A 25,136-nucleotide genomic window follows, 5' to 3' on the forward strand; every position below is an offset into this window, starting at 1 on the left:
GAAGATCCCACATGCCGCGGAGCGGCTGGGCCCGTGAGCCATGGCCGCTGAGCCTGCGCGTCCGGAGCCTGTGCTCCGCAAATGGGAGAGGCCACAACAGTGAGAGGCCCGCATAACGCAAGGAAAAAAAAAAAAAAAAAAAAAAAAGAGCTGCCTTGTATTGATGATTTACTACAGGTTAGAAACTCTCTGTACATTCTTCATATCCATCAACTCTTAATCCTTACAGTAAGTCCCAGAATAGACCCTATTTTCCCCCATTTTAAATACAAGAAAACATGCTCAGAGGTTAAGTTACATGCTTACAGGGTCTCAGAGCTAGTAAATCACAGAGTTGGGACTCAGCTCTGTAAACTGAGGTGCAGGTATGTCAGGTATGTCTGATTCCAAAGGCCATATTTTTAATTTTAACCTCAGGGTCCATAGGCTTCAGAATAACAACAACAATTAAAAAAAAATACATTTTGAGCACTTCCTATACGCCAGGCTCCGTTCTAAGCGTATTACATGAAGTCCCTCCTTTAATTCTCACAGCACATCTATGATGTAGGATATCATTATTCAGGGCGTGGGGCACAGGGAAGGAAGAGACTCACCCAGATCACCCAGCTAGTGAGTGATGGAGCTGGGGAGCACTTGGAATTCCACACCCCTAACCCCTACTCCGGTCTGGAATGGAACCTTGGCCCTGTACCTGTCTCACCGTTCTAAAGCAATAGACACGATATGGCTCACTTGTGTTCTAGTGCAGAGACTAGGCACAGCAGGGCTGGTAAGGGCCAGATTACTTCTCAACAGTGTGGTTCTCCGAAGTTTATACCAGATTGCTAATATTTTTTTCAATACTGGCTTTTCTTTGTGGTTTAATTATTTGCTCACTCAGGTTCATTTGCTTTGGAGCTTTTTGAATGTCAGAGCTTCAGATCTCAAATGCGAGCCAAGCTTTGGCCTTTGCAACAGCCCAAGGTTAATGCAGACTGCAAACAAGGGGCCTCCAAAACCCACTGCGGCTGTGGGTCTGCTCCCTGCACCTGCTTCCTGCTCCAGCTCATTTCCTGGGTCTTGGGTGAATGGGACCTTGATGCCCTGAGGGGTTCTGGTGTGTGTGTGTGTATGTACGTATGCATGTGTACACACACACACACACACACACACACACACACACACACACACCTCCCCCAACACTTGTCTCACTGATAAGTGAATACACACACATCTAGTCTACTGAAGGTGGCAGTGGGGATCTGGGGGAATAATCCCTCAATACAGAGAGGTGGAAAGGGCCCAGGCTGGGCATCAGGAGACCTGTGTTCTAGGCCTAGCTTGGCCACAACCACTCCATCTCAGCCAGGACACAACCCTCTGAGCCTTGATTCTGTCATTTTTAATTTTAGAGGATTAAAATAGATTAGTATTTCCCAAACCATCTTCTGCAGAATGTCAGTGTTCCTTGATATATTAATGGGTGGGTTTGGAAAAATAAGACTTGTTCAGTCAGGTAAATTGGGGAAAGTGACTTTTCTTCTATTGGTGTGTTCAAAGCTATGAGATGTTATGTAGTAGACAATCAAATTTGTTTTTTTATTCTGGTATTTAACAAACTTACTTGGTAATCAAACTCTGTTTTCATAGAACACCTATGAACACTCCTTGGGGTGCTGGACAATGCTGAGAATGAGTTTTAGGATATCAAGCCCAGAATCCTCCACATTCAAACTTTAGTAACTTAATAAATAGCTAATAGATTTGCTAAATGACTGCACCGCTAACATGAGAAAAACAGTAAAAGATATTTAAAAGCGAACTTATTTTTATGTAAGGCAACCAGTTGACAAGATAGTAGAATCGAAGTGTAAAATCCATCTCTGTGGTAAATGGTAAATGAATGGTCCCCACAGGTGAGGTGTTGACAGTGTCCTACATCCAGTAGAACTAAAGATGCAGACAGTGTTTACCACAGTCCCAGGTTCTTAATGATGAATTTCTTTTTTAGTGCAGAAGTGCTCTTAAGGTCAGAGAAATTCAAACATTTGAATAGAAGAGAGCTTATCTCCTTGGATATGAAGACTTCCAATCCTATCTTTGTATCCCTTACTGATCTTCATATACCATGTGGCATTGATAACAGGGTTACACACACAGAATTTAATAAACAGGGATTGGTCAAACCACATTTCACAAAGTATCTTTGTGAGGGATGCTTGTTCACAAAGGCCAAAAACATAGTAATCCAAATTTTTTTTTTTGCGGTACGCGGGCCTCTTCCCGTTGCGGAGCACAGGCTCCGGACGCGCAGGCTCAGCGGCCATGGCTCATGGGCCCAGCCGCTCCGCGGCATGTGGGATCTTCCCGGACCGGGGCGCGAACCCGTGTCCCCTGCATGGGCAGGCGGACTCTCAACCACTGCGCCACCAGGGAAGCCCTCCCAGTAATCCAATTTTTAAAGAGAGTTACTTGCAGATTAATTTAGTATTTCTACTTAGGCATCTTTGTTTTATTGCTTTCTTTTTTCCTCTATGTAGTACATCTTATATTTGAATGGAAAATAAAATTTATAAAAGGTATTATTTAGGTGAAACTGTTCTGCTCTTGACCCATCTTGCTCTTAATTGTGACAGTTTGGGATGCTCTTGTTTTATTTTTAAAAGATCAGGTACTACCCTTCTCCTCCTCACTGTATTTGTTGTTTGGTTGGTGTTTGTTTTACCAGCCTTTGGTAGATCCAATCACCTCACCTGGGTGAGGCTCAGAAGGGCACGACAGTCATGTCTCCCAGATCTGAATCAGCAGAGAACCTCTCTGGTCCTTAGTTTAAAACCTCCAGGCCTTTTATGCAGTGAAAGCACCCTGGTATGAGAGGTGAACAATCCCAGACACCTCCTTCTTTCTCCCTCTCTCTCCACAGTTCTGAGGCCTATAGCTCTTGACCACAGATAGTTTGAAAAGCCCTGCTCTAAGGCACAACTCTGAGTATCAATCACCCCATCCTCTACCCCGTGCCAGCTTAAAACCTTTGAGTGGAATCCCGAAGTGCAGGGTCAACAGTCAAGCTCCTCCACCTGGTGCAGCAGCCCCTCCTCTTTGTCTGCCTCTCCAGATCACCCTTGGGCACCTTTCAACTGAGGTGCAGCCACCCCCAGAATCCTCTTGTCCCCAATGGGACAGAAGGCAACATGGCTCCAGTCTTTACTCTCATTGCTGCCAATGCTTGGATCTGCTCTTTCTCTCTATCCAGCCACTAGGCCCTCATAGCTGCAACCAAATGCCACCTTTTCTGGCCCTCCAGGTGGTAGTGACTACTCTCATCTCATTTGCCCCCATGTGCCCCAGGCACACACCACTGCAGCACTGAAGGCATCCAATGTCCTTCTCTGTCTCTAAGTATATCTCTCTCTCAGAATGGCAACCTGTGGAGAGCAGTGACTGGGTCATATGGGCCTTTGTATATTTGAGTTCCAGACACCAAGTAGGTAGATGTTTAATACACATTTGTTTAAAACAATCAAATGCATTTGAAATTATACCAACAATGATATATTCTACTATTGAACACCAACTGGAATCACTGTATACAAAACGTGAACTAAAGGTTGGCATACCAAGGTACGCAATATGTGTTTAATAATAACAGTAATCATAACCATTAATATTTATTGCATATTTCCTATGAGTCAGGCCTTATGCTACAATTTTGTAAGCAAACATACCCTGCGAGGTAGAAACTATTGTTATCTCTATTTTAAACTTGAGAAATCCGAGGCAGAGATTGCTTAAGTCACTTGCCCAAGATCTCTTGGGTTGATCTCTTTGGTCAGCCTCTTTCCTTTCCCAGTTCCTTCCAGTGATAAATCAGAGGCTGCCCATCACTTTTAGGCCTGAGTTGGTAAGCAAATCCATGGGGGCTGCTCGCTTAGGAAGTAATATGAGTTCTCAGCTTATGAGGCTAAAATGTACTTTGCAAAATGGAAGTCACTATCCCCAAGTGTGCAAAATAACCAGATCCAGAGATAGGATTCCTTGACTCAAAGGCAGCAGCAGCTTCAGAGCATTTGCTTGCCTATTTGACCGTGAGTGGACATTATTTGGGATTTCTCCAGGTGCAGCTACACCTGAGGTCACAGCTAATCAGCTGTTATAGCAATGTCGAAAGGGAGCACTATATAGGCAGAGTCAGGAGGTCAGGTGTAAACAGAAGATGAGGAAGCGCAAGGTCTGGTGGACTGACCTTCAGTGTAACTTCATCTTCCATTCAGGAGGGTGTTTCCAGGGGTCCCGTAAAATTTCCTCTGGGCATAGGGCTTCTAAATCCCAGCTTCACAAGGCAGGTAGTTGGTGTAGGAGGGGCAAATGAGATTTTACAAATAAAGTCAAACCCAGGCCCCAGCCAGCTAAAATGTGTCTGCTTTTCTTGGGACCACCCCTCTAGTGCGCAGCCAGCAGAAACAACGTGCAAGGACCCAACCTAAAGTCCGTATTTTATTTGAATAAAACAGTCTCTAAATGCTGACATTTATAACCTCACAGGAAAGGTTTGGGAGGAGGGAGAAAGCGTAAAAGAACATTCTGTGTAGCACCATGATGCTGCCAACAGTTTGTGGGTTGGACGGGGCACTGCGTTCCTCAAGATTAGACAAAACTGAGGGTTTCTTCTTCTTCTTCTTTAATAGTGAGGAAATATAAAACCTCCCCTCATGTCAGAGTCTCAACTCTTCACACTTTTTGTATAATTTTGCCCATTCAGGAGTAATATTTAACTGAAGGGAAATCAGAAAAGCTGTAGCTTTTTTTTTTTTTTCTAGAAACCAAAAGAATGTAAAGATATTGAGTTTAGCTTTCTAACTCAATTTCTGAATTTTCTATTTTTTAATGAGAGAAAGAATGTTAGTGGATATAAGGAGAAAGCATATGTTTTGGTGATTACTAGAATTTCAGTGGTTGGTATTTTATGAACATGCCACTGAGCTGTACTACGAGGACCAGCAAGTGTTCAGAGTGACCCCCCACTCCTGACCCCCACCAAAGAGAAGCAAGGGAGTTATTTTCCTTTCCGCATGGAATTGAACACAGATTCTGAACTGTGAAAATAAATTAAGAGTGAGAAATATTTTGATTTAATACATGTTCCGAGCCACCTCCTCCTAGCATGAGAGCTACACCTGAATTACAGACTGAGGTTTGGTGGTTGGTTAGCTGTCGGGTCACGCTCAGAGCAAGTCATTATAACTCAATGGCTCAGGTAGGGATTAGAGGAAAAGCCACTGCTACCTACTTATGAAAAAAGGGTTTGTTAAGCCATTCAGACATGTCACAGAATTGCAAGATGGCCCAGAACTGCTTAAATGATCAAGGTAAGTAATATCACGGCCATACTAATCTGTGGAAGACAGTAGTTACCGTGCCATTTCTCTGATCCCAGTGGTCCCCCCTTGCTGGTAGAACCTGATTGAAATCTACCACTCGACAGGAAGCTCTCTGACAAGGCCACCCCCCTAATCCTCCACACAGATAGCCAATTAAGCAGAACAGACCATGCCCCCACTACTCATATTTTTTTCTCCTAAAACGTATCATACTTCGTTGTTATTTAATTATTTTATTTGCTCTTTTTCTCTTCTCCATCAGTCAGGAGACTGTAAACTCCATAAATACAGAAGCCTTATCTTTCTTGATCATTTTTATATTCCCAAGACTTTTAAAAAATATATATGTAATGCATGAATAAATGCTACAGCTTTTCGAAGAACACTGTATATATATTCATATTAACCCCAAGCTGTTCCTCTCTATTCCCCATTTATGTAAATCCAGCCTATTCTTCAAGGCCCAGGTATGGTACCACCTCCTCCATGAAGTGTCCCATGTGCGACTCCAGTCTACAAATAAACTGTCCCTCTTCCGAGTTCTTTATCATCCAGCTTAGCAATTTGTGGTTTGATAATTGACTTATTTTTTTTATTGCATTTTCAAAATTATCCATGAGATAGACCTTCATCTACCAGATCACAGGGAGAAATCTACAAAGAACACAGGCAATCAGTCATGAGGCAAATGTTAGAATTGATCCCTCTGAACGCTGTTCTGAAAGGAAGACAGAGCACATGTAAAAGTCAGAAGGTATGGAAGCACAAGGTACCTGTCCCAGGCACTGAAGCATGGGGGAGGGAGTGTCCAGGAGTCAGAGAGATGCAGTAGAAGGGAAAGCAGAGAGATTGGACCCTCTGCTGCCAGAGGGGCCACATGGAAAACAGAAGAATGAATGCTGGTAGCTTCTAGGAGCAAAGACCAGCCCCTGACTAACAGACAGCAGGTACTTCGATGCTAAAAGCACAAGGGGGCTTCCCTGGTGGCGCAGTGGTTGAGATTCCGCCTGCCGATGTAGGGGACGCGGGTTTGTGCCCCTGTCCGGGAGGATCCCACATGCCACGGAGCGGCTGGGCCCGTGAGCCATGGCCGCTGGGCCTGCGCGTGCGGAGCCTGTGCTCCGCAACGGGAGAGGCCACAACAGTGAGAGGTCCGCGTACCGCAAAAAAAAAAACAAAAAACAAAACAAAAAATAAAAGCACAAGGAACTAAATGAGAGCTCAACCTGAATGAGACTGGAGGCCCATCCTTGTCCAGAACCTCCAGCCCTGCACGCACCTTGATTTCAACCTCATGAGATCTTAAGCAGCTAAAGCTTCTGGACCTCGGACCTACAGAAACTGTGGGCTAATAAACTTGTGTTGTTTCAAGCTGCTAAATCTATGATAATTTTTTACAGCAACAATTGAAAATGAATATAAATTTCACTATTTCTCTTATCACTACATTTTTATGGCTGGGGTTAGTAGATAAATTGGTCTTCAAAACAGGTGCCACTGACTAGTGCTAACAGATTCTGGCTGCAGCAGACCAAATGCCAAAGGGTTGAAACTGCCTCCCCTCTCAAGAGACTTCCAAGTCCTGCCGATGATGCCGGTACAGTGAACTTGCAGTTATCTTTGAGTGAAATGTGTATTTTGTTATTTATCCACCATAACTGTCTAATCCTGACACCTTATCTTTGTCATCAAATACAATTGTGGTCCAGCGGATGTCTGCACCTCTGTGTGCATATGTGTGTTCAGAGGGAGATTTAACTTCACCCCAATAAGAGCATAACTGGGAGAGAAAGCCTGCTGTATAAAGAAGACTTCTATAGAAATCTGCTGTGTTGTATTTCCTGTCCTTGAATATATTATCCAAAGTGGAAGTGAAAGGGAATGAACATTATTAATGACCATGTGGTAAGCTGTGTGCTGGATGCTCTCATGTATATTCTACTTTTCTTTGGCCCTCATAAAACTCTGCCAGGTAGGTATTAATAGCCTCATTTTTCAGATGAGGAAAAAGAGGATCAAAGAGGCTCAGTTGCCCAAGGTCACACTACTAGTAAGTGGGGATTTAGCATCCAAATCTGCATCCAAGAGGCTTTAACTCCCTAGCATTTTAACGATCTAGTATGCTGCCTTAGGAGTTGCTGAATTTATTCTTAAGCTAGTGAACTGTGTCCTGTACAGCTCAGATTTTATCTGAGTGAGTCATGACATTCTTACCTAAAATAAAGATAAACAATACGAGGCCATATAGAAATAAGCGCTGAAATGAACGTGAAGATATTAGTTGTATCAGAGAAGCAGGATATGCCAGAATGGTTAAGAAAATAAGTAGGTAAGATTCAGAAGCCAGATTGAAGAGATGTTCTATGTGAAGGAAGCAATGTGGTGACTGGAGATTCAGCTTAAGGCTAATTATGGTATTTTCTGTAGGGTAAGGTGGATTTTGCAGAACTCACAGCAAGTCAGTAAGCTGAAAATGATCAGGAAACAAGGTGAGACTGTGCGGGTAGATAATAGAGGGTCTTTGAAGCCAGATAAAGAATCTTGGACTTGATGCAAGAGGAATGGATACTTCTACATCTGGCATCAATTACACATTTCACTATGGCTACCTTCATGGATGTTCCATGAAAAGCTATTTCATTCTTCTTTTTCCGTTTCAATAATTAATATATTTATTTAGTTAGAGCTCTAAGGGGTGGGGTGTAAGGAATGGAAACAAAGGAGCTTTGCTCTGGGCTGATTATTGCCAAAAGGATCCCTGAAATGCAAAATGAAGTAGAGAAGCATTGCTGTGGACCAAGAAGGTGCAGCCCTGGCCTGGTGGAAGGCCAGCCCACATGAACCAAGTATTTCTGGGGTTTGAGGGGCTTCCATAGGCAGGCAGAGCTGACATCCTGCACTGGGGAAATCACTTGAGGGAGCCATTACCCAGTGTCCTCACCAGTGGCAGAAGAAGACACCCAGAAATAAGCTTTTCCTCTCTAAGACCACTGAGACAGCGTTTCAACTATTATAATTAATATCAATTGGACCTAGAAAAATAATGGAGAGAACGTAACTACGAAAAGTTATTTCAGCTATTTTATTTAATAAGATAAAATTTTATTTGTACTGTCCATGAAGGCTTAAGAAATCTGGAAGATTTTCTCTTCTCCTGTGCCTAATAACCTATGCAAATACCCATCTCAGAGCATACATTGATGTAGGCTTCCTGGGTGAGGAGGAATGGAAGAAAAAACAAACAGGGGAGCGGCTTTTTGAAATGGGAACTATTGGCTTTCCAGCTTCACCTTAGATATATCCATAGGTATATGAGAAAGGAAAATAAGCAAGTACAGGTAGTTCTTTGTGTCACAAACCTATAATCAATAGCTGGCTCCCTCTCTTTAAGTGATCTCATCTCAGTATGAGTGACAGCAACACTGACCAATGAGAGTAGCTATAACTTGACGTGTGTGTGTGTGTGTGTGTGTGTGTGTGTGTGTGTGTGTGTGTGTGTGAAGTGGAGGTGGTATCTGTAACAGACACTGGCTGGTTGCATTTTCCACTTCAGGGTGGAGTCGTGGATCTCAAGCTTTGGAAAATTTATTGCATTCCCCCTTGTCAGATTCTGATTTGAGAGAAACACTGAACACCCGGCAACTCTTGGGAAAAAGTTCTGGCAACCATCTTCAGCTGTGACTAATTTGTCCCCTGCCCGGTTGCTGTCCTGGAACTTGAACTCTTATGGAGATCTTAAATAGGACAGTCTGGAAATCTGGATGGTTTTCATGCCCAATTGCTGCTGCATTTATTTTAAAAATATACTCCCCCATTTGGGCAATGACACAGAATGCAGAATGAAAGGTTATGGTACTATGGTGGTCAGTTCTGGGAAGGGACTTGAGAGAAAACTGAAACGACCAGGCAGCTGAAGTGGCGATGAGAAGAGAGGAGAAAGAGGGATGATGGGGGAGGGGAGCATGGGCTGGGTTTCCTGGGCTGCTGGGGAGGCAGGTTGCAAGGTGAGCAGTTACCAACACCAGCTGGGGACTCGTGTTATTTACCTTATCATAATGGCTATTTAGTGAGATTGTAGGTGATTTCATGTTTCTTATACATGTTTTCCTAAATTTTCCAAATTTTATTCACTAACAGGTTTTGTTTTAGATGATAAAATAAACAGTAAGTGTTTTTCCAAATACTCATTTGCTCTATGCAATGTGTGGAGAATCCATTTTTATTGCTGTTGTTGGGGTCTCAAAGAGAAAAATATTATCTAATGCTAAAGCAGTTCATTACTAAACTAGGAGAAATTTGGACAGACTTTTAGGATTATGTCACTCCTACTGAAAGATGACAAGATGTCCCTTACATATTTGTAGTTGTAATACTGCCCAGTACTATGTCTTATACATTTCAGATACTTTTTAAATTGTATGATACAATAAATAAAGTAAAACTATAACCAACAGCACAAAGAAGTATATCTTGTAAGAGAAACCTCTTTGGTCCACTGGTCTTTCATGGAATATAAGACATGATAAACTGCTTCAGAACCATAGATTTTTTTACCCAATCCCAATTCCTGGTGGATGGTCAGAAGGGGGCTAAGTCTCCTAACACTTTACCAACTTTTTAGATGTAGCTCTAAACTCATGGTTTCCTTAGTGATTTGCTCTGGCCTGTTTTTATTTTTATCCTATGTCACTCCCAAGATGCAAATTTTGTATGTTTACTACTAGGTGTGTAAAATCCCTCAAATTTTTCTTTAAAAAATAACAAAGTTTTAAATATTAGGCTTAGTGTTTTGTGACTTAGTGAATAAGACCATTCTTGCTCTCCCTTTGCATCTCCTTGGTGATTTTTCAGAATGGACACCCTCCATCAGGGTCTCTGTTCACCAGATGAGGTGAAGGCTCTGCACACAGAATTGGCCTCACACCCTGGGCTTGGCCAGCCCTGGCTCCAAAGAGCTCCCTTTATATAAAAAACTAACTGTAGTGGAGATCAAATTGCTTATTAGCTAGTTCCTTATTCTGGGCTCGAATATTTAACCCACTGGCAAGGGTTCTTGAGGGATAACTCAGAAGCTGAGATATACTACTGACCTTGTCAAAGACTTTGGAAAAACAGTGGGGAAAAAAGGAGGTGATGGGAAAAGTCAGAAAAACTGGAACCTAGCACTTTCTCTGCACAAAACTGGTTCAGCGACATTGGACAAATACTTTAACCCTCTGGGTTTTGATTTCCTTGCCTGTCAAGTGGGAGAAGAACACCTATCTGCAAATCTCAGTGGAGTCTGAAGATCAAATAAAAGTCCGGAAATGTGCTTTGAAAAGCAGAATGCCCTGTTCAGAGGTAAGGGGTAACGGGGATGTAGCCTCAGGGGAAGCTTTTTATCTCCCTGTGTCTTCAGATCCCCCATCAACATGGGAGCCAACCCGGCACACTCATGCCCACCTTCTCAAGCTCCCCAAGCCCTTCAGAGAAGAATGGGAAACTCCAAGCAGAGGCAGCTCTTGGGACTTGCTCGCTCTACTCTGTTGATCCTCCCTCTTAATGCCTCCTTTTTATCCAACTTGTTCTAAATCCTTATGTAATAGGGCAAACACATATCAACTTGCTTTTATAGTAGCAACTTACTACTCTGAAATTTATTTTATGGGTCCTTTTTCCTGTAGAATGGGTGTTTATTTCTAGTCAGTAATAGTTAGTCTCTCATTATTCTCTCTAATTACTTTCCATATGTGTATATATCTACCTCTTGTCTCCTGATAGCTTTACAAAGTCTTTGAGGGAGGCATGTTTCCTGGTACTTCATCATTTCACCCAGCACCTAGCACCAGGCTCACCACCCTTCATGCCCAGCAGCCTTTAACACCAGTGTGTCCTCGATCCCTCCGGGATGCAGTTCCACATTCTCTGCATGGCAACTATACCCTCTTAAAAGTCCATCCCCACTCAACTGCTAACTTCAGTCTAGCTAGGTGCCTTCCCGTAACCCCCCACATACACCCACCTCCAGGTCTTAGCTCATCTGGTGCCTCACTCAATCACTATGCATCCACTCTCAAAGGTTCAAGTCCAGGATTCGTTTTTCACTGAACACTGTCATCCTTTCTGATCCTGGATCACTGTGGTTCCCACTGTCGGTCACTGAGTTCACACAGATTAAACCTGGTCTGCATTTATTCTCTGGTTGTTTTATGTATGCTAACTTAAGTCTCTTTGCAGTATAGTATAAGGAAATTAAGGTCAGGGGCCCTTCCTTGCTTTTCATTTATTCTGGTCTCTCTATTTGTTATATCTTGGCACTATGTTACATGTTAAGTAACTAAAGAGCTCCCAATCATTTTGAAGAATGTAAGCTCTTTATGAAACAGCATAATATATTTTATTCCACAAAGTAGTAAAGTCCTCTGAAAGATCAACTATTAAGCTTTAGTCTATAATACTTAGCACACAGTAAACATTCAATAAAAGATCCATTTACCAGAACTTGTGATAACCTGAGCTGTTCCTCCACACACTCACAGCAGCACAGCTAATACCCATGGCACCACAAAGAGGAGTTTTCAGAAGTTATCGAACAGCCATTACCATGACCAAAAATTAAGCACCTGTGCATCTGTGGGACAGGAAAGGTGGAGCCTGCCTGGAATCACTGACTTCTTTTTAAATACTCACCTTTCCTATATGTGGCCTTCACAGGGAGGCAGAATGACATAGGATAAAGGGGTCTGGCATTGTTTTTATGCTCTGCGAATTGGGGGACCTTAGACTGAAGGCCTGTTAAGAATGAGTGTGTCACTTCCCATCAAGGACTGACTACAGAACAAAGCCTTCTAAGAAGCTGGAGCACTGCTAGAACCACAACCAAGTTTTGCTTGCTGCACCTGCAGCCCCTGTTTTCTCATCACCCACTTATTCATTACCTCTTTGCCATCTGAATTTGGCACATAGCCCACCACCCCTTAACCATATGAGGCACTAAATACGTAACTGTTAACTTGTCTGTTGTCTCCAGAGCCACCAGTATGTTCATACATATTCTCACCTAACCTCATCTTCTATGAACTCTGCAGCTTGGGCCCTAGTGGCTACCCCATTCTTCTGAAATCCATTCTTCCTTGAGCCCTTGGTTCTTCTCCAACACTTCTGTCATTTCTTCTCTGTATCTGCCTGACCCCCTATTATTCTGCCTCTCTCTTTAAGGTGAGCCACAGGGGTCCCCCCGTCTACCCTCTTTCCTTCATTCTCCACAATTGTCCCCTTTGGTAAACCTCTAGCTCTAGCTCTGTACAGTGCTGCCAACTGCTGCCTCAACAACTCCTCTCCTCACACACCAACCAGATTCTCTCTTGGATTTTTCTATAATTCTGTTCATGTGCCACCACTCTTCCAGTTGCCTGAGGCCAACGTATTGGAACCATCTTTGACTTTAGCTAAAGGGGGAAAGAGATGAGTCAGGAATTACTCTATTATTTTTTTGCTTGAGCACCTGAGTAGGTAATGATACTTTTATGATGCTTATAATCTAGGGGGTGGTCTGGGGGAGGAAGGGCAGGGTAGTGGGTACAATTCAAATAAGAAAGGGATAATTACAATATCATATGAAAAATTCAAAGATGGGATGAGTTTGCCCAACCCAGGCTAGAGGGAGGGAGCAGTCAGGGGAAAAAGACAAATTATAATTTGGTCATTTCATGAATGAAATGGCTGCCCACTGTCTACTTAATTAAGCACAAGCCCCAGAGTGTGGGGAAAAACCTTTAAACTCCAGCACAACATTCTTTTCCAACCTTATCTACCACGATTCCCCAACTATAGACCCTTAACCTCAATAAAAGAAGACGAAACACCATTTCCCAAATGTTTCTTGGGTATTTCCACCTAAATACATTTGTTTACATAGCTTCCCTCCTACTCTGTGCTTGCCTCCACTTCCTCCCAACACCATCTCACCATCTCCATTCTCCGAAAGACTCTTCCAGCCTTTAAGACCCATCTTGAATGGTAACTACCAAACAGAAGCATTTCCTGGTCCCACCTCTCCACCCCCACTGAAAACGTGGCAGTGGCTCAGCCTCACTTGGACAGCCCAGCCCGTCCTTCTCTATTGACAGCCCAGTCTCTTCTCTATGACTTTCTGATTGCCGTTACAGTCTGCCTTGTGAGTTGCATCCATTTTCCTCCCCTAAATTATACAGGAGAGCCTTCTGGATTGTAACCTCTTTGACAGCAAAAGCATTGAGTTACTTAAGGACTCCCCCAGGACTTCACCAAGCCATGCATATACTAGACACTAAATAAATAATTTAAAATTTTTTTCTCTTGTTTTTGTCAGTTCCCCTTGAATTCAGTGTGAAGTGCTATACTGGCACAAGCATAGTTCACAATCCTAACAAGTATTCAGTCCTGTTGATTGTTTGTTTATAGAGTGAAGAGATGGTTTTCTGGAGGGTCCTTTCAAAGGCACCATCCTTATCTCTGCCCAGTGACAGGCTAGCCTTTGCAAGCCATGCTTTACTGATTTCTCTGGCCAAGAAAGGCTCCATGTTGTATCAAAGCCAAGTCTGTCAAAATTGTGACTTCTCTGCACCCACACCTGAATCTTCATAATTCTCCAAAGCTACAGAAGTATATATAAAAACTTCCAACAGGATGGGGGAATGTTTGCCAACTGTGGGAAGATAAATGACCTGGAGACTTCATGCTCCAAAGGCAGATTGCTGGATTTCTGGTTCAGCGTAGCAAAAGAGATGCTGTTTATTTGTTTGTTTGTTTTTTTCATTGCCAGAAAGTTATGGGTCACAACATTTAATTTGATTAATTCCAAAAGGAAACCTTAGGAGGAACTGTGGGAGGCTTGATAAAATAAGTATGTGCCATTGTTAAGACAGGAAAGGAAAAAAAAATGACTTCCATTAGAGCCCACAAAGATCACTTCCAGTCCCAAACATGGGTCCCCAGAGATAGCCTGGAAGCCAAATTATTGTCAGAGAGGCTTACCTTTTACAACAGCTCACAGCAAAAGAAAACATATAGCTTAACATCTCTCCCACAATTCACCTTTCTGTTTTTTTTTTCTCTTTTATTCTCTCTCTCTCTCTCTTCCTTTCCCTTTCCCCCTGCCTTACATTACTCTTCCCAGTCTGAGCTCTTCTACCAATTAGATATGTATCATTGGATGAGTCACTTGAACTTCCTAAGCTCCAGTATGCTCAAATACCTAAGCAAAATGATGTGTTTATATTACATTTACTTCTGAGCGTGAATATAAATGCAAGTTTGCTCTATCTGCTCCTATACAATTGGTCATGTTAGTGCTCTAACTTATTTGTTTCTAAGGTGATGAACTGTGGTTTTAGCCTGCACAAAGAACAAGCTAATTTGTTGGTGGATCCTATGAGGTTCCATCTTTTGGAAAGGTGAGATCAAATGGCTAAGTGAAGTCACTTGAGCCAAAGATAAATGGGGTGTCACACAGATTAAGACACGGACCAGAGGAATCTGTTTTGAAACTTCACTGAATAGCTAATTAATTGGCCAACTTGGCCATAACTTCAGCATTTTCTCTTTAACTGCACAATCTAGGGAGGGGTGTGTGTGTGTGTGTATTCAAATTCCATTGTATAAATTTGAGAATCCTAGACTATCATGTCTGGTCAGAACATTTATTGTCCTCGTATCACTTGGGAAAACTGAGAGTCAAAAATATAAAGAGGTCTTTCAGCTGGTTAGCATAGGAGACAAGACTGAAGCAGGTACTCATAATCCTGCTAAACCACACAGCAACCATTCGCTAATTAATCTTTCACTTCCTCCTACAGGATGACCCAGAATTCAACTTGTATTAAGGTTAAACAGACCACACTTCATCAACTTTCCATTTTTTACTCTTCCTTCTTTCCTGGTTTTAACTTTCTCCTCCCATGAATCCTCTTCCTCCTTCTATTCCAGTTCTAGAAAACTTTCCTCACACATGTTTCTTTTGTATGGTTTTCATGACATTTTGTCCATGTGGTTAATTCCCTCATCTGGATGACTGCTTTGAGGAGACTTTTGTATTATTTTTGGCTTGGGCATCCATTTCCTGCCTGTGAGTGACAACAGAGACTGCCTCCCGAAATGCCCACAGTGCCGATAAGAGGAGCTGGCATAGGGTAAGATAGAGCCACAAGGAGAAGTGGAGTCAGCCAGTTTCAAAGGAATCCAGCTACATACATGGCAGGACTCTGATATCTGAGAGGTGAGCTAAGAATGAATTCTCAGCATCCATGCATCATGAGGAAAGTACCTGACACTGGGGACTCGGATGGCAACCTTGACTAAGAATGGCATTGGAATAAGAGGTAACAGGTATAAACTTACACTTCTCACTGTTTCCCCAACATCTGATGGGAGCCTGGACAGCAGTGGTCAAAATGCCTGGAGTTCCTGGCATAATTTTAGGTCAAAGTATGCAAAGATTGTTTCCAAGAGGTTGGAACAGGAAGAACATCATTCACACTAGAGACCTCTTCCACCGCCTCATGAGAACTTGGCTCTGAGAGCATACAGCATCATTCTATGTATTGTCACCCTTGGACAGGTTTGCTCTCTCGGAATCTGCTGCATGTCAGGGTGCGTGAGATGGTGGTGCTTGGTGGGAGAGCAGCACAAATGAGGGCCAATAAGGCTTCTCCCAACTCTGAGAGTCTGTGGATTACACCTTCCCACTATTTATCCATTATTTGGCCCCAGGCAAGTATTTTTATAAATGAAGATTTACCAGATGGTGTGCATTTAGAAAATAGGTCAAAAGAGTCACTGCCTTTTGAAACCAAAGAAGCAGTAGGACAGAAGGAGTAAAATACAGGAAAAAGGCAAGGAGTCTGCGTAATTTCTTAGATCTAGGTATGTTGAAAGGGGGCTAACAAGACAATGCATCCATCTGCTGGGGCAGGGGGATGGAGGATGAATGACTTTCCAAGCAGGAAAGAGGAAATGGAGTGTGCAACTGCTGCTATTGCTAAATGGGGTCTCTAATTCCTCTCTCCATAATGGTAATGACTTCCATTTATATGGTGCCTTTCATCAGTTCTGATCTGAGGGAGCAATCAAAGTCCTCTTTTCACTCCACCCCTAAATCTGGTCCTCAACAGGGTAAAGAATGATATCTGTATTTATGCCATATCTATTTTGGAGAAGACTAGCTCATGTGAAATTGGACATTAAGATGCTATGGAAATGAACCCAGAATGGAGAAGGAAAAGGTCGAGGAAGAGAAGGTGTGGAAGGGAAGATGCTTATTTCTAATCATGACCTTCAGTACCATCCAGCTGAACAGACACCTCGACTCAGATACTCTGAAAGATCTTAATGCCTCCAGTAACCTCAGCCTCATCCCATCTGTCTCCCAGCTTTTTTTGTTTGTTTGTTTGTTTGTTTGCGATACGCGGGCCTCCCACTGCTGCGCCCCCGCCCCCCCCGCCGCAGAGCAACAGGCTCCGGACGCGCAGGCTCAGCGGCCATGGCCCACAGGAGCAGCCGCTCCGCGGCATGTGGGATCCTCCCAGACCGGGGCACGAACCCGCGTCCCCTGCATCGGCAGGCGGACTCCCAACCACTGCGCCACCAGGGAAGCCCTGTCTCCCAGCTTTTAATGGGACTTGGCAGTCTTTGGAGTGTATAATATTAAGGTGAATGCATTGGGTTCCAACTGCTACTAAGGACATTTTTTTCCTGTTGCTTTAGGGATTCAGGAATAGAAGGGATATTCAGGATACAGGCAAGGAGAGGCCAAGGTTTGGAAGGAAAGGGAATGATAAGGAATCTGGTCTGTTCCAATAAGATATTCAACAAGATGTGTAGGCATAACTCATATAGACACAGAAGCCACTAACAATTAAGATTCATGAAAATGTTCAGAAAAAAAAGGAAAAACCTCATACAACACAAAAATAAGCACAAAGCAGTGGCATAAATAACTCAGGGAACTGGATTTCAGTAAGGACAGAAGTGGAAACCCTGTCAATGTATATATCAATATTTCCAGGCTGATATTTAGAAAAGTTTAGGCCATAAGAAATCCTCCTTCATTGGTTGGGAACTGAATAAAGGAATGTCTTTTTGTCTTAATTACTCTCTTCTGCACTTATCACATAATCACTGTGCAGATGCCCTAGGGGAAAGCATGTAATCAGAGGATAGATGGGATTCTGAGAGGAAGGGTGGTGGTGGGATATAGGGACAATGGGCTGGGGACCAGGACCTGTGTTCTAGACTTGGCCTTAACTAGTTGGGTGACATGCAGTTGAGTTGCAATGCAGTGGGCAAAGCCCTGGGCTTAGAATAAAAAGTGACAGCTTTCTGAACTTGGACAGGTCACTTGATCTCTGAGCCTCAGTGTGCTGATCCATAAAATGGGAATGAAAATATTTCTCTTCTAAGATTGCAGGAAGGATGTTATAAGAAATACATGTGAAATGGCTTTAAGAATTGAAACATGACATACAAAAGAGGTCTGGCCCAACTCTTTGAGTTACAGATTGGCAGATAGTACCCCAGAGAGATAGGATACCATGCCTAAGGTCATAACAGAGTTGGGCGCAGTACTCAATTCCTAGGCTGAATCCAGCTCTCTGTGGATGGCTGCAAAACAAGTAAGCTGGGGAAGGGGAGGGAGAATTTTAAATGAAGTAACGACCACCTTGTGAATGCAAACACAAGGAATTTTGTATGGCTAGAGTGTGGCCGCCCTCAGAGACACAGTGACCGGATGAACCCCTAGCTGGCAAAATTCAACCAGAACCCAACTGTAATACGGTCCAGACATGCAGAAGTCCCAGTAAGACTGCTGAGAACCCTAATGGCAACAATGGCTGGTTTTAGCTTCTGAGACCTTGTTTCTCAGGTCTGTTAACTTACGATTCTTGCTTGTAGGTTCTCAGCAATAACACACCACCATTGTTTTCTAGCTAAACAACGCCAAGAAAATAGAAATAAGAATGCCTTCTGTCATGGATAGTTCTGGTTCTATGGATAAATTCTACCACACTGAAAGAGAAAGCAACAGTACTTCTCATGTTAAAGTTTAATCTTTTAGCAACTCCTGTCCATGTGGGCTTAATTTAGGCTTTGCACAAAAAACAAACACCTTCAACAAAGTCTGATGATCAGAAATGGGGAAATCCAGAAGAGCACATCCACTTGGGCAGACATGAAGTGTGGGCCATTTATCACCTTAGCAAGGGCAGGAAACATGACTGCTAATTGGTCTCTTCATTAACCAAGGAGATCATCTACCATGACAGCAACTCAGAGCTGGGGGTGATCTGGAGCAATATTTAAGTAGCTTCTAACGCATAATCATATCTTTCTTTCTTTCTTTCTTTTTCTTTCTTTCTTTCTTTCCTTCTCTTTCTTTCTTTCTTTCTTTCTTTCTCTTTCTTTCTTTCTTTCTTTCTTCCTTCCTTCCTTCTTTCTTTCTTTCTTTCTTTCTTTCTTTCTTTCTTTCTTTCTTTCTTCTTTCTCTCTCTTTCCTTTCTTCCTTCCTTCCTTCCTTCTTTTCTTTCTTTCCTTCCTTTTTCTTTCTTTTTCTCTTTCCTTCCTTCCTTCCTTTCTCTCCTTTCTTTTCTTTCTCTCTCTCTCTCTCTCTCTCTTTCTTTCTTTCTTTCTTTCTTTCTCCCTTCCTTCCTTCCTTTCTTAATAGATCTTAATAGATCTTTATTGGAGTACAGCTGCTTCACAATACTGTGTTAGTTTCTGTTGTACACCAAAGTGAATCAGCCATATGCATACACATGTCCCCATATCCCCTCCCTCTTGACCCTCCTTCGTTCCTCCCTACCCCAACCCTCTAGAAAGGAAACCATAAACAAGACAAAAAGACAACCCTCAGAATGGGAGAAAATATTTGCAAATGAAACAACAGACAAAAGATTAATCTCCAAAATATACAAACAGCTCATGGAGCTCAATATCAAAAAAACAAACAATCCAGTTATAAAATTGGCAGAGGACCTAAATAGACATTTCACCAAGGAAGACATACAGATGGCCAAGAGGCACATGAAAAGATGCTCAACATCACTAATTATTAGAGAAATGCAGATCAAAACTACAATGAGGTATCACCTCAAGCCAGTCAGAATGGCCGTTATCAAAACATATTTCTTTTCGAAATCTGCTGGCCTAGAAAATGTCTCTAAATCCTCATGAATAGACCTCTTCACCTTCACTAATTATGGACTCCGCATGAAGGGAGAAGACAAACGAGGGATACACGTCATAAACAGAGGTGAAATAGTGCACCCAAAGCTTATCAGGGGTGATCAGTCCTTTAAACAGGCTTTGGCCAGAGGGTTTGGGGGCAGGGAGAGCATGAGGAATCCTTTTAGCTTCTGCGGCTCCTAAGAAAGGAGTTTCTACCTTTTTCCTAGTAAATAACTACTCTGTTCTACAGGAGTCTTTTATCATCTGTGTGATGTGTGGACATGGACAAAGGGATATTTATGCAGAAGTGTGAGGCTTCCATGGCAAGGAAGGTTTATGTGGGTGGGCAGCTTAGCAAGGAAATTCTCCCAGCAACTGACAAGGAAGGAGCTCTTCCTAGTAGCCACCAGCACTTCAGTTTAGAGATTAGTGGGCAAATCCCATCCCCAGTGGATATGCAAAGAGACACAGCAGTAGGTTCCAGCAGAGGCAGGAGGCTCACAGTGCCTTTCAGTCCGGTTCCGCCCACCCTCACCTTTATGCAGGGAAATGACAGGTCAAGGCTTCACTTTAGGGGTCTACCAAGAGCTGCTTATCAAATGCCAAAAAGAGGACAACATGGCTTTGGTCTGTGGCTTCCTTATCAGGTAGACTTCAAGATTCACTGGTCATCAGCTTCCAATGGCTCTACTGTAGATGTTTCAACCTAGGATGTGTGACTTCTAGAGCTAGCATGTCAGGTAAACTAGATACTCATTCCCATCCAACTTTGACTTTCTTGGGATCTTGTTGGTATTCCTAGAGAGTTTTAGAGGTTTTATCCAACTAGCAAATTTACCATCAGTCAGATGAAGACTTAAGCATAGCGCCTTTAATTAAAAGCATAAAGGTAGTGGGGATGGTTGTAGTCTTGGCAGCCATTGGGGCTGCCTCTGGGCCCACAGTTCTCAGGCGATGGCTCCAAGAGAGGAAAGACAGAAAATAACTGATTAAACAATGCATAAAATGTGCAGCAGACTCAAATTTGCAAGGAGACCTGTTTTCATTTGGTTTCTACCTCTCTGCAAACTAGTGAACCCAATGTGCCAAAGATGGCAGACTGCTGAAGGGCAGTGCCCAGCAACCAAGTAACAAGACAGTCCAAGTTTGAAGAAAACTCGGCCTTACCTGGAGATAAGGAGGAGTCATAGGAACTTCTCTCCTTGCGGTTCATCTTGAAGGCTTGGATGTCCTTTTCCCTGTACGTCCCAAAGCCTTCATAGCTCCTCCTTTTACTCCCACTCACATCACTGTCCCACTTGTCGTTCGGAGGGTTCATCTCACTGAACACATCCAGGCTCTCTGGTCTTGCGCTGCTGCCGTCCCCGCCATTGCCAGAGTACCGTTTTGTGCACGAGTCCACAGGCTCGCTGCTCAAGTCACCTTTGTCCTTGGCCTGCGTCCAATGCTGGGCATCAGAAAGTGACAGCGTAGACAGGGTGTCCACTTCAAAGTTGTTCTTGGACGCTTTGTGGCCGGCTTCAGTGTGCTGGTACTTCTGCTTCTCCTTATGCTTGTTTTTCTCACTCACAAGGGAGAGCTCTTTGTCTGCACTGCTCAGCCGTTCGCTCAGGATGTGGCTGGAGAAGCCTGTGGCTTTGCCTGCAAAGAGACCACTCAGGTTGTCGTGGGTCCCCAGGAGCCGGTCTTCCTTGTGCTTATGCTTGTGTTTGTGTTTCCTCTTGTGGAGCCGACCACTGGACAGACCGGCACTGCCCACCTTGGGAGGATTCAGGGATGGCTGCCTGTCACTGAGGCCCATGCCCACGGGCCCCTGCAGGTGCACTCCATGCTTTGCTTTATGCTTAGCCGTACCAGACATCTTCACATGGGAGCTTGTGTGAAACTGAGGTGGTGGCACTGTTGGCCTCATGAATGGGGACGCTGCTCCGAGCGTGTGCGACAGGTACAGAGGAGCTGGGTACTGACTGTAATAACCAAGGTTCATCATAGGCATTGATGTGTAAGGCATTCCATAGGGTGCATAGTAACTTCCACTGGGAATAGGGTAGCTGAACCCTTGTAAAAAAGGCACCTTTGTCATGGTGTCATTGGTTTTTGCAGGCCTACCACGCTTCTTCTTTGACTTTAAGTCTGAAGTCCTACGAAGATAGAGCAACGGGTCATACTGGATATATGGCACCGGGTAATAGTGATCAAAATTAATCCGAAAAATGCTGGGATATGGATTCTCATGGTAAAAAGTATAACTCCGGTGAGAGATCCTGAACACTTGGAACTTGGTGATGAGCTCTTCCAGGTCTGCCAGAAACTGGAGATCATCACGGTTTTGCAGGCTTTTCCGTTTCCTCTTGTGCTTTGGCTTCTTGAGGCTTTCGTGGGCCAGAAAGTTGTCCACGATGAGATGTTTCTGCCGGTGGCCATGCCGGTTCTTTGTGCTGGTGTCAGATGGGATGGCCTCCGGGTTGTCCAGGGAGCAGAAATCAAAAGAGTACCTCCGTCGGGATTCGGAACTCTTCTCTGCTTGGTCAGACGTGCTGTTGTTGTCTGTCCCAATGCCACTGTCACTCGGGATCGTCTCCTCACTGTGGGACTCGCTCACAGGGGACAGTGTTATCTCCTTGAGAGACCCGATCTCGCAAAGGTGTGAAGGGGAGTTGGCCATCAGCCTGGGTGGAGACAGCTTCCAGGTCCCACTATGGATTCCCTTTTGGGTTTTGGTTGGAAGAGCACTGATGGGCTGGAGATTTGGCATAGTTTTCAACTCTGAAAAGTTGGTTTCAGTGCTGGCGGGGCTCAGGTTGCCATTGGACCCACCTAACTGTGTCGAAAGTGGGTGCATAGCTGCTGGTGAAGACGCCACAAGTGACTGAAAGTTGGAAGGCACGACGGGAACATCCGGCTGGCTAGAAACTGGCCTCGGGTGCTTGATGGCTGTTTTGGGTTCTTCAGATGGGGGTGGCAGCTCTGCCCTTGGCTTCCTGCCCCTCTTCTTGCCAATGTAGATGGTGCCCCTCTTACTGACATTTATCTGCTTGCCCAATTTGCTCTCGATTGCTGCTGCCCCAGGGCTGGTCTCTGGGGGAGCTTTGGCCTTCAGCGCAATGCTGCTGGAGCAGGACAAGATCTGGTTCAAGATATTTTTCCTTTTGAGTGTTTTCATCTTATTGATAGTTTTGATGGTCTTCTTATCTAACACCCCAAGCTTTCCAACTTTTTTGTGAAATTTCATCTCACTCATGGGTTTGTCCTCTCCTGGCACTAATTGGGCCAACTTAGCTAAACTACGTCGTCTCTTTCTTTTCTTGGTTCCAGGAAATTCCCGGCTGATGGGACTGACTGGACTGGTGGAGGTCCCCTCATGAATCGTCTCAACCGTGAGCAAAGGCTGCTTCTTTGGTCGCCCCCGCTTCTTTTTTACCGGTGTGATCACAGTAAGACTGTCTGTGTTGGTGTACAGAGGGCTGGACGGGGTTATGGGGTAAGCAGATGGTGGTTCCACCATCAGTTTATCGGAAGTGGCCATGACTGCCTCCCGAAGGAGACTGGTGGGTTTTGGTTTGCTGCATGTCCACCTCCGTTTTGCAGCGAATTTGGGGTGCTGGATTTCTGGCAGCTTTCTTGGAGAGTGATCTGTGCATGTTGGAGGTGTCACGACCATGGGTGGCTTCCGCTGCTTAGATACACCTCCAGGGACAACCTTCTCAGCATTCCCACCAGTTTCAAGGCCAGCTGAGGGGGACTCGTTCTCCATCATTTTACCCAACTTAGGGACACGGGGATCTTTCTTATTACCCTCGGGGTTGGAAAGTATCCTATTAACTACTTCACTGCTCATAGTGATTCCAGAAGCCAGGGCTTTCTCTGGCATGATCTTTTCCACCACTGCTTTGATGGACTGTCTCTTTTTCCTCTTATGGCTGCTTGGATCTAGGCAGGGTGCCTTGATAGGGATAGTAATCCGGACATGGCTTGAGTCATTTTCAGGATTACTGATGGAACTCACATTCTGCCTGACTGGTGATGCCTCTTGGGCATTATCTGCAGAGTAGCCTTCCCTTTTCCCTTCTGTATTGTCAAATGCTTTCTGAGCATTCTTGACCCAGTCTAGGTCTGAGTTTGGTATGGTTTGACTTATCACATCTTTTTTACTGGACTTTTTCTTGCTGCCTATAGTGGTAGGTGGTTCTGGGGGCTCCTTTGCACCTCCTCCATCTTGATCTACCAAGGGCTGGAGCCCACTGCACTCAGCAGAGCTGCTGGGTGGAGCTGGTGAGCTGTGGTTGCTTGGAGATGGAACCACACCTCCCAAGAGCAGATCTTTGCTACTGTTGGACAACTGACTCCATGTGCTCCCTGCACTGCCTTTCTTACCCTGGGCCTTTGCAAAGGAAGCCAGGGGCTCAAGAGCTGGGATCTTGCTGGTGCTTGCAGTTTCTCTGCCAGACTCTGTACTGATGAAGCAATTCTGAGTGGCAGGTCCATTGTCAGAGTTGGTGGACCAGTCCACGTGGTTCTGGCTGCTGCTTTTCTGCTGGTGCTTTGGTTTTAAGGTGTCACCGGTGAAGTCCTGTGGGAGGCCTGGGTCATAATGGAGAGCTGAGTGTTTCTGTGGCCGCTCATAAGCCTAAGGGTGGGTGGAGTGGAGAAGGAGAGAGAGAGAAACAAAGATCAGCAATGGTGAAACTATTTAAAATTTAATGTCAAAAGGCTTAATTATTCAAAAGTTGGAAACAGACACCTTTAATTCCAGAATGCTTTGTGAAGGTTGTTTTCAATTTCTTTAGTAACAATACATTGTGTTGAGTTTGAACATTAATAAGGATGCTATAATCGCTCTTTCTCCCCCTAGATAATAGGAACTTTAACCTATCTTTGTTTAATGCAATCTCAGAATAAGAACTGTTTAGAGTCAGGAGGGGCCCTAAAGGTCCCTCAGTCCAATGCTTCTATTTTCCAAATGAAGACGCTAAAACTTCAGCCATGGAGAGTCCTGCCCAAGGTGGCAGAGTTCAGGAGGGCATCTGAACTTCCAGACTCCCTGCACTCGTTTCCCAAACTCCAAGCGCAGCTTATTTTTGCCCCAGCTTCTTCTCAAACACACATCTTTCCTTTGCTTCTGCCTACTGCAGTTCATTTCTGTTTGGAGTTTATCCTGGAGTTCAGCATCTCTGCACTCAAACAAACAACTCTTTAGGAACCACTGCAACAAGGAGAAAAAGCACAAGTTGAGGAATTAAGGTGGGGGAAGTTTGACGACTGCGTGGGGAAAAGTGGGCCAGTCAAGGGCATAGAGAAGAAACGAAAAGAAGGAAAGAAACATGGAAGAGCCCTCAAATCTCTGCCGACTCTAGGAGTGGTGCATGTTTGGGAGTGAGACCGCTAAGACATCCCTAAGCCCACATTAGGCCCTGACTACTCTCTTGAGAAAACGCGTGGATATTCTCAAAAGGAACCTTGAAAAAAGAAAAAAAAGAAAAAAAAAAAAAAGGAAACAAGTGCCCTGGACAAATATGCCAGGAAAAAAAAATCATTATCATTCAAGATCACTCCATTGGACTTTGTCAGCTGTGTTTTTCCCTACATTGGCTCTAC

General features: G+C 44.0%; 1 protein-coding gene across 1 annotated transcript in view; it reads right to left on the minus strand.

The window, feature by feature from the left end:
* Positions 1-25,136, minus strand: part of SETBP1 (SET binding protein 1) — a 380,749-nt gene that overhangs the window by 89,454 nt on the left and 266,159 nt on the right. The window contains exon 4 of the mRNA XM_007465630.1: positions 20,709-24,168. Coding sequence (XP_007465692.1) covers positions 20,709-24,168 — 3,460 coding nt within the window. The remainder of the gene's footprint in view (positions 1-20,708; positions 24,169-25,136) is intronic.

The sequence above is a fragment of the Lipotes vexillifer genome, unplaced genomic scaffold (genome assembly GCF_000442215.2).
Source record: "Lipotes vexillifer unplaced genomic scaffold, Lipotes_vexillifer_v1.1 scaffold36, whole genome shotgun sequence".
NCBI classification, from domain to species: domain Eukaryota; kingdom Metazoa; phylum Chordata; class Mammalia; order Artiodactyla; family Lipotidae; genus Lipotes; species Lipotes vexillifer.